General features: G+C 29.5%; 1 protein-coding gene across 1 annotated transcript in view; it reads right to left on the bottom strand.

Annotated features, from left to right (window-relative positions):
• Positions 1-3,928: 3,928 nt before the first annotated feature.
• The window catches only part of LOC119678218 (protein Optix), a 34,559-nt gene continuing 24,387 nt past the window's right edge, over positions 3,929-14,100 (bottom strand). Inside the window, exon 4 of the mRNA XM_038089930.1 lies at positions 3,929-5,331. Coding sequence (XP_037945858.1) covers positions 4,650-5,331 — 682 coding nt within the window. The 3' untranslated portion in view covers positions 3,929-4,649. The remainder of the gene's footprint in view (positions 5,332-14,100) is intronic.

Raw genomic sequence — 14,100 nt, 5'->3', positions numbered from 1 at the left:
GACTGGTTGTAGTTGATTGGGTGAAGCACTCAAGAGTGCGACTCACCTTGTAATTTGAGCCTAAATTTACAAAATTAAGAAGGAAGCACTTATGTGCCAAGTGAATTGTGATTATTTTGTAAAACATGAAAAATATTGTAAAATAACAAGTCTACTCTGTACTTTCCACGGAATCACAATGAGCCATTGCCTGCCATCAGTGCAGACGTGTATTATTTTTTGATCTAATCGACACAGATTGTAACTCAGATATCAAATAGCTGAAATGGATTTGAAGATCGACTACAGAAGCTTATATGAGCACAACTAAACAGCTAAAATATACAAATACAAACTAAATACAAATGCGTACATACATACCTAAGCATTCATTCAACTAACCTGACAATCTTCCCATCTTCATCAGAAGCAGAATACTCGTATATTGACAGTGACGCGTCACTTTTGGTGCATTTAACAGAAGATCTTAGTGATCATCGATGACGTTTGGCCGCATTGTATTCGAAGTATTTTTATAAAGCAGCTAAGTAAACCAACCACTCAAGTAGTAGGACAACATCATTATCATCATCATTATCTTGACGTTGCAGTTTTTCATAAATGTTAATTGTATTTAAAAATGTATACGCAGACAAAAATGGTGTTGAGAACGGAACGGAGTCATAGCCACCAATGCCGGACGTGTCATCGTTGGCGCCAGAAGCTATATTAGAAATGTTTGAGAAATTTCGATTTCTGCCATTTGTGCGAGTTCTTGACGTTTTGGTACGAATCCAGCATATGATAATGAGCATGTGTTTGTTGTTGATGTTTACACAGAAATTGATATTTTATTTCAAAATATAAAATGAAAATAAAATTAAAAAGTCAGATATTCTCTTCGGCACATCAATGTCTCTGAAATATATGTAAAAATACATATAGATATGTGTATATGTATATATATTCACAGTACAGTACTCAATATATATTTAACTTTGTGACGCCAGAGATATTAGATATAATTTTAAATACTTAATAGGTTTCTTATGTTTATTCAGGAGTATTTCAAAACTCTGATATTTTGAAAATACTACTTATGTTATATCACTTTGGTTACAAAAGAATATGGTTATATAGTAATTTAATTAAAATTGATTTCAGTTAAAATCCACTATTTATTTTGATATACATTTATTACTAGGTTTTGTATTCTTGTAATTCATGCTTCAATTCCTATTATAGTTATATTAAGGCTACATATCTCACCAAATAAGCTAATAAAATTTTTTATTATTATTTAATTTTTTAATGGTTAGTTCTCTTAAATGGCTTTATTATGATAATTCAAATTATCATTGGCATTACTATTCATTTAAGAGATTGTAATGAGTTTTATAAAACTAGTTATACAGAGACGGTACAAAATGGGTAAGCTGTAATGGGCGCATCAGTTAAAGAAAGCCCAAATTATTTATTTTATTAAATATCTCCGGTCCAAATTATTAGAATGCACTAATAATTCCTAAAGTACGTATAAAGTCTGTTAATTTAAAAATATTGTGTCAAAAATTGTGAAATCCATACTTTGTTAAATTGGAGCCAAGAGCTCTTTTCATGCCAATGTCAAGTGGAGTAGAAACCTTGCATATGTTTTGTTCTAATATTAACGAAAACTACAGCTTTAACACTCTATTTTTATTTCTAATATAGTCCATACATATTGTCTAAATTGTTTATCAAGTATGAAGGTAGATCTGACATATAGATAACTGAAAATATATCTAATCTATAAGTTCTGAATTTTAAACATAAAACCTTCACGGTCCTTATTTTATGTGGTGGAGCTAGTTGTCTTTAAATCTTGTGAAAACTGCTGAATGTTTAAAAATTAATTAATTTCAAATTTTCCACTCTTTCAACATTTACTTAACTCGTTAAAAGCAATAATCTATACAACTTAGCAGACATCGAACTCTGTAAGATTTTAAACTAACATTGTCAGTTATACTTCTAGTTATAACATGTTATATAGACACTTAAATACCGCCGTAATAACGTAATAACAGATCTAATTTTCTGTGCACCGATATTAAAAAAAGGTATCTAATATAACTTGGACCAATCGTTTGTGACTTACTAGGACCACATACTAAGATCTTGTATGATCTTATATGAGAACTATGAGTATTTGAATACTCACGTTTATTTGAAATATGTTAACTATAGTTCAACTTAAGATCGTTTATTTTAATGAGAGTAATAGTTGAAACTAATCAGATTAATAGAGTATTAGCTCATAGTTAAATTTACTAATATGCTAAAATAGCATATACATTGTCACCTAAGTCCGAAATAGTCTAGGTAAAGTTTTTTTTTAAGGTATATTATTTGGAAGTAGTTTGATCATGAATGAAGATTTTTTGTGAACAATCGATGTTTTAATATAACATTTACATATTATACTATAATAATTAGTTAGATAGCCTACTTCCGAAAAAGTTTGACTTATTTGGCTCACATTAGACAAGTTCTTCAAGGCAAGTTCATTTTATGATTTTAGTTTTTGTAGTTCAGAAGTTCATTTTTGCTTATGTTAGCTGTGGGTAGCTCAAAATTTGAATAAACCTTTTTAGTCCAGTACTTATTTTCAATTCAAACTCCAAATTTTATTGCGTTATAGAAAGTCCATAAGACTATTTTCAATTCAAAGTCCATTTTGCTTCTTTATGAAAAGTCAATTAGTAAATAAATAGATCCACAACTAAAAATTGTTTTTGGAAAAATTTTAAAAATATTTAGTCTTCACATATTATTAAAAGTACTTATGTAAAAATATTTATTAATTATAGTAATTATAACATTAATTCTGTAAATGGGATGAGTATTTAACATCCATTAAATTTACTTTAAAATATCAAGGCAGTTTAAATTTTAGTTTTTTATTATATGTCTAATACTCTTTTACGCAATTTACCTAGTACTCTACAGTTTTACAGATTTGATTATTATCATAGTTTCTATCTCTGAAAATATTGTATTTACCTTGAAAGTCACATAAGATGAATCTACAGGATCCACTAGTATCAGATATTTTAATTCGTGTATATTAGATCTATCTACAATAACATAGTAGGTAATTTAAAAAAATAAAAACTCCTAATGATTCTCTCTCATTCAGTTTAAACAGATATAGTATATACTCACATATTTTATTATCATAAGTATTGTCGTACATAATTTTTTGTTGTACGACTATTAAAAACATCATCACTTTAAATTTAAATACTACTTAAAGATAATGTAGAATATGTTGTTATCAGAATAATAACAGATTAATCTACCAGCCAATGTGACATCACATTCATCACCACTATATAGTAGTAACTTTGTCGGCATCACGTATAAATTTCTGATCTTACGATTAGCAATCATCTGTTAAGCTCAGATAACAGTTAAGGTAAATGAACATCTGCAAATAGCCAACGTATGATATTGTAATAATGAAGAAGTTAAATTAAATGATGTTAAAAAAGTAACTTTTTTTAATTTGATTTTCGAAAAGGCAAAAAAAGCTTGCTGTTATATTAGCAACGTTGTTGAATACGGCTATAAATGTTTATATTAAATAGATAAGTAGACATAAAAGAAATGGTTGCATACTATAGGCGAATTAGATCAATAGGTTGAATCTAACTTATGGATACAAATAATCACTTTAATGATTATACTAGTCATTAACATAATTATTTCTATCTATAAGTTAGATCCAATCCATAGATCTCTAATCCGATCTATAGCACTATGTCCGTTGCAGTTCGTTTTTACTGTTCCCGTGAAGAAAAGTTTCAGTTATAATTATTTATATTAAAAATATTTCATGATGATAGAGAAATGAGACAAATGAAATATTTTAATTATTAATTTCTTATTTATATATTTTATTGCGTTCTAAATTTAAGCTTTATAATTTATAATCTTATATGCTATTTACAATTGTACACTAAAAATAAAAAATTATAATGAAAATAACTTGATATATATTTTTTGTATATAATTGCTTAGTTCCAAATGCATTTGTTCATACATAATTTATATTCATTATTATTAAATTATTAAAAACGCAAAACAAGGCTAAATTTACACTTAAATAATTTTATAATTATTAAAATTATACTTTTTTTGGAGAAATTGAAACTAAAATAATTCTTTTTAAATCAGTAATTTAATTTTTGATGAATTTTTATATAATATACACAAATCCGTAAAGTTTTAAATAACTAAAATTAATACATAGGTATATGTAAAATAATATATAAAAAATCGTCTGAATTTGGGTTCAACTAACTACTTGCGAATAACTTAAATTGAATTCGTTATATACTTCCTCAGCACAACTGATTAACTTGTATAGATATCCAGAATATCTTAAAGTATGTATTCAAATGCGTGTATATATATGTGTGCTACTTTTAATACTCCATAATATCCCAGCATTATTATTATATATTAACATTTCATTTATTTAATGAAAATGTGATTGAACGTTGAATGGTGCATAAAATAGTTGAAATAAGTGGGAAGTTATAGGACTAGTCCTCATCAATAGTGTAGCGGTGTTCGGAATTTGGATTCAGGTTTTACGTTTTATAGATCTATTTGCATTTACATCATGTAATTTCCGATGGATTGTGTTTTATAATATCTGGTGAAGTGGAAAAAGGCCGGTGTAATAATTGTGAGCTGTGATGAAATGTTGAAGTGTCCTGTAGTGTACCAGAACTTAAATTTGCTGCTATGCAATTTGCTGTGGAATTTAGCTTTTCCGGTGAATTGACGCGAATTTTTGGTGGTGTGCAATCTACTGGATACGTAGCAGTTGCATAGTTCGGATGTAAATGACTGCCATTGAGACCAATTGCTTGAGGCAGTTGTGGATGCGGACGTATGACAATAGGTTGTATAGGAAATTGCTGAGACATTTCTTTTAGATTACTAAAGCTTTGTAAATAACAACCGGCATTAAATAAACTCGTCGCGGCTTCTAGTTTAAATGGTGGCAAACATGCTGTTGGCATTCCTGCTGCTGCTGTCGCATATGAGGATAAGTTTACTTTTAAGGAACTTGACAGGTTACGTGGTTTATCATCATCGACACTAACATCTTCTCGATCGTTGGCACCATTCGATGTCGACCCAGGACTGTGTTGTAGCTGCAGACTGCTTGGAACGGGTGAGTGTGTACCTAATGATATATCAGAATCGGATGTATCTGATGGTGTGGGTGATGGCGCACCATCAGGTCGACGGCTACGACATGAGAGACCAGAGTTATTTTGATTATGTTGTATTCTAAAAAAGAAAATAATAATTATGTTAAACTTAATTAAGTGTTCTGATAAACGAAACTTATATAATTATGTGCAAAAATATAAATGTAAAGTAAATAAATGAGATGTGAAGCTTAACCAAGAAGTCGTAGGTATTTGATATGATCAGAAGAGGATTAATCTTTTCTCAAAATATTCAGTATGGTAAAACATATATATAAATATTTATATATTGTGAATATACAGTACGCACATTAGTAAAGCCCAAAATGTTTGTGGCAAGAAATCTATTTAGAAGCCTTAGCTCTTTTTAAAAAGTTAAAGAGGTATATGATATTGATATTTATAATCATATATGATAAAACTTATATAATGGGTCTATTTATATCTACCATATTTGTTTGTATATTTGTAAGTCGGCAATTTAGTCATTAAAAACATATTTTATTTATTTAAAACACATTTTGTTACAATACAATAATTGATATCCATTTAATTTTAGGAATAGTAAATGAGTTGTTTAGTAATAGTTTTATGTATAATGTTAAAACTGTCATAGCGTTACATTGCTTTATAAAATGTTGAGGTGTCTTAACCTCTGACACCATCAAACAAAATCTGCAAGAATCACGCAATTTCTGAAAGATTTAGTTGAACAGATTAGGGTGTTAAGGCGTTTGCTATTATTACTTAAACTTGCCTGGGAGAGACGAATTACAACAACCGTTGTTATTGTTAATCTTCTAGACAAATTGTCTTCTAGATAAAGCTGAGTAGATCCAACAAGTCTTATTCCGTTATTTTTATCAGGCCAAACTCTTTCTTTGGTGTTCATTCCATTGACAATCACAACAATTGAACATTACAAGTATGTCATGGATGGGTTAAATGATTTGAATTATTTTAAAAGTTTTTCCGCCATAATTAAGACTTAAGACTTTCTAAACTTCTCTATTTGTCAAACTGAGATTTATAAAACTAATTCAACAGCATAAAATTGGAGCTTTTAATATAAATTGCACTTAAGCCTCGAAAAACGTGCTGATATTTAGAGACATATACTGTTAATATGTTTGATATCAACAACTATAAGTCCTTCTATCACTGTATATTGGTATTTCATCTTATTATTGTGTATTGGATAACAAAAAATGAATGCATGAAAAAATTTTAACATTCTAACAGATGAGAAATTTAGAAAATTTTTTTTCATAAAGTACTTTCAAAAGAATGATGATCATATTTCGTTTAAATGTCCAAACTCAATTAATTCATCACAGAAGACGTTTTTCTCAACTGATGAGAAAACTTACAGACAGTCAAGCGAGAGAAGCAACAGGCAATTCATCATAGCCGCACATTAGAAACTAAACGATTTCATTTTTTCATTTGAGATGGACTGAACTGAACTAAATGAAGAACAAAAACACGCTATTGGACGTCGACTTGGTTAATAATCACTGTGGTCAGTAGTAGCAGCAGGAACTTGCACAATGAGCACAGATATGAACTTTTAAAGCTCAAAGCAGCTCATTGGTATTGGTATGAATATGTTGGGAATACAACATTGTGAGTGATACGAATGGTGTGATTGTCATTAATCACTCAACACGAGCAGTTGCCGCGTCTGTAGCTGTAGCAACTGTAGCTGTGGCCGCATAGGAGGCGAGTCGTCTTTGTTATTAATGACGGGCCAATGGTATACTAAATGCGGTAAAATCGTGGTAGTCTAACTGATAATTATGACAGTGCAGGAGTCAGCGTGATGTGTATGATGAATTTTTCCACATTAGTGCTGATGTACCTCAAGAATGTTGCAATTTATATTTACCATCACAAAATAAGCAGCAGATATGTTCGGTTATATGTGTGCATATATGCCATATACATACATATTTCTCAAATAAAATAATAATAATAAAACGGCATGAAAATTTACAAAAGAAAACAAAGCCCTACCAAAATATTACTAAAAGAACTTGATATGATGTCTGAATTAAGAAAGGCCTGTCTTTAAGCCAAATCACCTAATAGAGCTATAATCCAACATCGTCATTAAACGTTCATGTGTAGTTTCTTATTTTTTTTTGTATTGCGTTTTGTTAGAGTTTTTTTTTGTTTTTATTTTTTTTTTGGCTTAGTATGGTTTGATTTTATTGAGCAAAAGTTACCAAGTGTGAGCAAACGGGATTGTTCATTACTTAATTGCTGTGGAGAAAAAAGAGTTCCGACTTAACAATGTGTGAACGATGGTAAACGGTCAATGAGTTGATTGTCGATCACAGCTGCTGCTCCAACTTAACTAATAGTCGTCATAATCATTATCGTGTGGTCACGGGAATCAGTGTTCATCGTCAGGTACGATAACTTTACGTTAATTGCTATTTTAAAATTAATCTTTTTTTAAATGTATGTCCTCAACTTGCTTGTTTCTTGCACGAAAAAGGCACACAGTATCACTATTTCTTAGCCATTTTATATACAATTATTTCTCATTGAAATATACCTATAAAGTATATGAATAAATTTGTACATACATAATATAGGTATATACATATATTATGTATCAACAAGTGTGCCATTATAATAATAGAATATTTTTAATTATTGAAGAGAAATTTGTTGATATAAAAATAAGAAGGAAAAATTATGTTGGGATTTTCAGTTTTAAGTATAGACAATTTTATATAAATAAAGCGTATTTACATTTAATACAGATTTATATTTTTTTATTTATATGTTTTTGCTTTAAGAAAGTATTTTTATTAGCCATTTAAAAAAAGTTTCCTAACATATCAAAATTTTGTAGAATTTTGTAGTTTTATATGGAGTTTTGTCAATTTTTCGTGCGAAAAGGACGTTAGTTCTAGATTTCAGAAATAATAGAACCTAATAGAAAGTTTTAAAATATTTGTGATTTTCAATTCTTTAAAATTCTGAGTTTTAATAAAAAATGTTATAATTCTATCAATCAGAAGCTATTACTTTCTCCCATTGTACTATTGTCTTTTAGACAATATATATGAATGCAACTTTGAAAGAGTGCCTCATAATTATAAGTAAATCAGTTTAGTAGACATTCTTAAAGTTTTTCAAAATTATTTAACTGTTTTTTTATCAACCGAAGCTAGAAGTATTCTGATAAACAATTTCTGACGAATATGGAGAGTGAAGTAAAACTTTCCAGGCTTAGTCTTCCAAAAGATTGTAGCAGGTACAGCAATAAATGCTAGCCATTTAAATGTTTAAGGATTTAAATCGTTTATCATATCTACTTTAACTGTTTTTCAAATGCAGAACATTACCATGTTTGGCATGAATATTTCCTTTTTGTGTTGACTGGTCTATCTTCACCAGACCTTTGGCTTTGGCATATTCTAAAAGATCGTTTTGTGACGCAAAAATCCGTTTCTTCATTACAATCATTTAACTTTATGGTTTTGATATATGTTTGTATCATCGACAAAGGCTTCCATTGACTGCTATAAAATCACGCTTAAATCTTTCATCCGTCGTTTGGCCATAAAAAAACTAAACTATGTTAGGTATCGCAGATGCCTCAGAGTTGACCAGGATATTATTAGTGCAACCAATACACAAAAACACAAAAAGTAAGTCGGTAAATAAGATTACGGACATGCAATTCTAAAAATTTCGTTTCTTTTTTATCACATATTCGCAAATTTAGAAATACTTCGCTTAAGAATAATTCGTTAAGACTCCCACAGACAGATTCCAATTTTTGGGTGTCATGAAATTGTTTGACAATTGTTAGAATATCTATTTTTGGTTTCAAAAGGAATGTGTTAGGAAAAATAATACATAACTACTATAGTATTCCATTTCATATATGCTATTCTCATATATAAAAATCTTTTAAATTTAAAAGTAGCATCAAAAAATATGATTCCGGTAAAATGATCGCTTAAGGCAATTAATTTATTGCCTGTTTAATTAATTTATATTTTCTTCAGTGCATAAATAAAAAGAGAAAATAAAATTTATTAAAATCTATAAAATTGAATTGATAAAGAACAATAAAAATTTGTTGTTTTTTTTCTACATATATGTCGTCATATATATAATATTCGTATTATATATATATAAGACCGATATAAAGTTTAAGGTTCAATTGCTTTCTACAAAAAATTCCATTTTTGTTTTTGTTAAAAATTTGTAATTATTTTGTTTTAAATATTTCATAATTACTTTAAATTTTGATTTTTTGTCTTCAAATTAAATACTTTAAGTCTTTGATGCGATTTATGTTGAATTCAATCTAATATTTCTTTTCGTTTGAAACTTGTCTAAATATAACCGATTTTTCAAGGTTGTTGCTTGAGTTAAAAAATTGAAACGTTCTTGTACAGTTAAAAAAAAAAAAAATAATGCATTACTGAGCGCATAAAAATCAAAATTTCATTGACGAGATATTAAATATTTTCCACACAATTGACTAAACATATCAGAAAAGGGTTTTAAATACTGAAATCCGATACCCTGGCACCTACCTAAATGACACGTAATTACGATATCTTAGAGATACTGACGTCTTGCTGTTTCGTATCGAACGTTGAAATTTAAAACTTAAAAATTTTTTAATCGGCTCATGTCATGCATTCATACATTATTCAGTGAAGTGAAGAGGTTGATGTGGTAATATGATCCACACAAAAAGTTCTGCTCTGCGTTCATTGTTTTTGATTTAAATTTAATTTTTTGTGTTATATTATATATAAATATAATTATGTACATATACGTACATAACTTTTTGTTGTATTCTCGCAGATCTCGTGACAAACATTTTTTTCTTTTATTTTCGATCAAAAATTCTTGGGATAGGGAGCAAAAAAAAACATTATTAGCACATAATTATTATTGGTATAATTAAAATTTTGACTGGTTTCAAATTATAAAATCTTATTAAATCATAAATCAACAAATAAATAATAAAAAAGTGAACATTACATAAAGGAATGTGGAAGGATCAACAATTCGGGCTAGTAGACAGGAAACAAAGCAAATTAATAATGCGAGAGTGAAGGGTTATGTTGAAAACAGAGATATATATATCATATAAATATACACTTATAGAGATTAAAAAATATGTGACAAAGTGCATTTATTCTTAGTATCTAACAAAATACTTGACCTAATGCGTATTTCCAATCATAGATATCCATCATAATATATGATGATATACTCGTATACTATATACAGATAAAGGAAGTTGGGTACGCGAGTCTCTGAGCGGGCACAACTTTTTGAACACATTTAACGTAGAAAAGATCGTGCGTACTTGTGGACGACTTTAATTCAAATTGTCGTACAGCCTTCAAGCCACACACCTCAATAGTGTTCTAGCACCCCATCGATAATGAACTAAAAGTGCGTAGTATCCCATTCTTAGGACTTTAAGTTTGAATTCTGCACAGGATTTGGATCCCATCTTCTGAATTCAGCCGTTAATAAAGGATGTAATTATCCTCAGAAATGGACACCAAATGTAAAGATGACTGGAATGCTTTGTCCGGCCGAAACCCGGTAACCGATTGTTATGGGCAAAGAAATAAATTATAATGTAAGTTAGTAACAGATCGAAAGAAATTTTTAGTTCTATTCAGAGGTTTATCATAAATAAAGTAATTGAATAAAATAAGTATCGTCTTTGCTTACTTAATATTAAAAGCAACAATACGTTAAAAGGTTTGGGGGCGATATAGAGCTACTAAAACATAATAATGAAGATTTCTATAAACAGTAATCGTATATTAACGCAGTTTCATGACTTTACTCTGGACACAAATCAATAGTAACCACCTATAAAACAACCACAAGTAAAACTTAAACAATGAACCCATGATGGCTACAGACATCTTAACGAATACTAGTCCCTAATTAATTTGAATGATGCAATCAAAGAATATAGCAGTTCCAAAAGATATGTGAATTATTATTAAGAGGCAATTAAATAAGTATTACATTAAGTTACTAAGTTACTAGTTACTAGTGCTATTATATTCTGTTAAGTCAAAGCGTAAACTAGCCTATGTGAGTCTGGTGAGTCAAGGTCATTTACTCCAATCGAAATTTAATGTGAATAAGGTAAAACCATGATGGGAAGAGAAAGGTGCTAGCTGCTAACGAGTTTAACTTATACGTTTAAAATGCGATGTTATGGTAAAATGGCCGTTGTAATAGAAACGATAAAATAATATTTCAACATGATATTCGTAGCCCTCATATGGATATACGTCTTAAAAATTATTTAATAGAACAGATCTATAGTAATGAGTTATTTACATTTGCAAGTTAATCACAAATTAATCACATTTGCCGTATTCACTAAACATTTCTCTAACATATTATCACTAGTTCCGATTGTCGAGCAGTATGTTGAATAGACCGTACTCACCAGATATTTCTTTAACAAATTATCGCTACTTCCAATTAATGAGTAGTGTGCTGTATGGACCGGAGTTAATACATATTTCTCTAACAGATTGTCATTTGTTCCGATTGATAAGCATTGTGCTAAATAGATCAGATTCACTAGATATATTTCTAACACATTATTACTGGTTCCAATTGATGAACTGTATGCTCTATTGTGTACATATTTCTGTAACAGCTTATTTTTAGTTCCGATTGATAAGAAGTGTGCTATATGTCCCGGTTTTACTAGATATTTCTCTAACAGATTGTAACTTGTTCCGATTGATGAGCATTGTGCTGAGTCGACCGGATTCACTACATATTTCTCTAACAGATTATCACAACTTCTGATTGATGAGCAGTGTGCTAAATGAACTTTTATTGAAAACCTTGATAAAGCCGTAGAATGTCTATTTGACTGGATTGCTTTCAAAGATAAGGAATATACTTGATGGGGAGTTCTTATGTTTTCTAACAGGTAGAAAACGCTACAGTTTCTGATTGACAATACCATTAATAATGCAATTGTTGTTTGTTTCTAATAAAAAAACTGTTGTTTTAGTTTATACCCCGAGTTTAAATTTAATTTTATTTGTATTTTTTTTTATTGAGAGTAATGCTTATAAGTTCTACAGAGATTTCAGTTTATATGCAAATAATCTAAATTTGGAAACATCAAAGTACAGTATTTTGTTTGTTGCTCTTTCTAATAATTTGTTCAATCAAAATGTATATGTAATGCAAATATTTAAATAAAATCAGAATCCCATGACACTTAATAAACTTACAACGAATCGATACAACAGTCTCGCATAATGAGATACCGGAAACTCCATACACTCAGGCAGACTCAATCAATTTGTCTTCATCTCTTTATGTTAGGCATTCAAATGACAAATTGTTGACATAGCAGCTTAAAATTTCGCTATTTCAATATGAACATTGGCATTAGTGTTCCCGTACCAAGTCTAGAGAGAATCAACCCTAGCCGGTATGAAATTTTTAAACGATTGTTTACACAGTTTTTCTTCTTCATTAGGCTTGATTTGTTGGACGTGTTGGTGCGGATATATGTAAAAGGGAATCGTTGGTAAAATTTTAAGATACGAAAAGTGTGAAAATGCAAATGTCATAGTCAAACGCAAAAAATTTTAAATTATTCAAATTCTGTTAAACTTTATCAACGACAGCAGTTAGCAGTTGACAAAATGATTTTAATTTGAGTTGTCATTTTGGATACGGCAGACATTTTATGTATTCAGAGTGTGTAGCTCATTTCATAGCTGTTAAATTGTTGTTGTTTCGAGTATTTACATATGTTTTAATATCGTATTTCATTTTAATTTCAATTCATTTGAAATCAATTGAATGATGCACTTGTCATCTTTGTTAAATGTGGCATCGATTGCTCTTCCGAATTGGTTTTCGAATTCTTATTAATTTCCTAAATTCATTTCATTTCATTTTATACCATTGAGGTGAATTTATTGTTATGTTTAAATAGTTTTTTGTTGTTATTTTCTCACAATAAGATACAACCTCTGAAACGGTAGTTGTTGTCGAAATACATATTATCGATGAGCATTTATATCCAATGTACTTGGGTTTTCGAGTGTGATGTTCGAGCACAGGAAAGTATCTGACAATGGGTGCTTATCGAACGGATGTGCTGAATAACCATTCAATCGTACGTTACTAAAGAGAGAAATGAAACGAGAAGCACACATGAAGTAAACAAATCGACAGTAACACTTGAGCTCCTCACTTTCCACCATACACCATACCGAAGATAAAGACGAAGATGATTCTTTCTCAAGTTTTTTTTTTTTGTTATAGTTTTATTGAAATTTTATAGCATATAAGTATGTTTACTCATATCTATTAATCGTCGGTAACAGCTCTACATGTTACTACTCAACATCAAATACAAATTCGAAAATTCCCCCGCTCGCATGACTGTTGTACTGTTTTGATTGATCATTGACATTTACAAGATATTTGTCCAGCAGTAATAGTTCTTCTGATTCCTCCAACTACTGTAATTGTTGTTTCGGTTGTTGTAAATCGTGTTTTCAGTCACAAAAAAGTTGTTGATTGCTGAAGTTGTTTACTTCAATGTATATTATTTCTATGTATTTCACTATGACATGTTTTCAATTTGATTTATTTGAATTAGTTGACTATTATTATTATTTTTATTATTATTATTACTTTGCTATGAGTTTTCCATTTTATAACAAAAATATTTTGGTTTGGCTCGTGTGGCCATAATTGAAGTTTATGTATGGTTCACGCAATAAAATCATACATTGTGGTTCACAGTATGAGACTTCTTAAATCGAATAAGCCGTCAACT

This window comes from Teleopsis dalmanni, chromosome 2 (genome assembly GCF_002237135.1).
Source record: "Teleopsis dalmanni isolate 2A chromosome 2, ASM223713v2, whole genome shotgun sequence".
Taxonomy (NCBI): Eukaryota; Metazoa; Arthropoda; class Insecta; order Diptera; family Diopsidae; genus Teleopsis; species Teleopsis dalmanni.
This window is presented reverse-complemented; position numbering and strand designations above follow the sequence as displayed.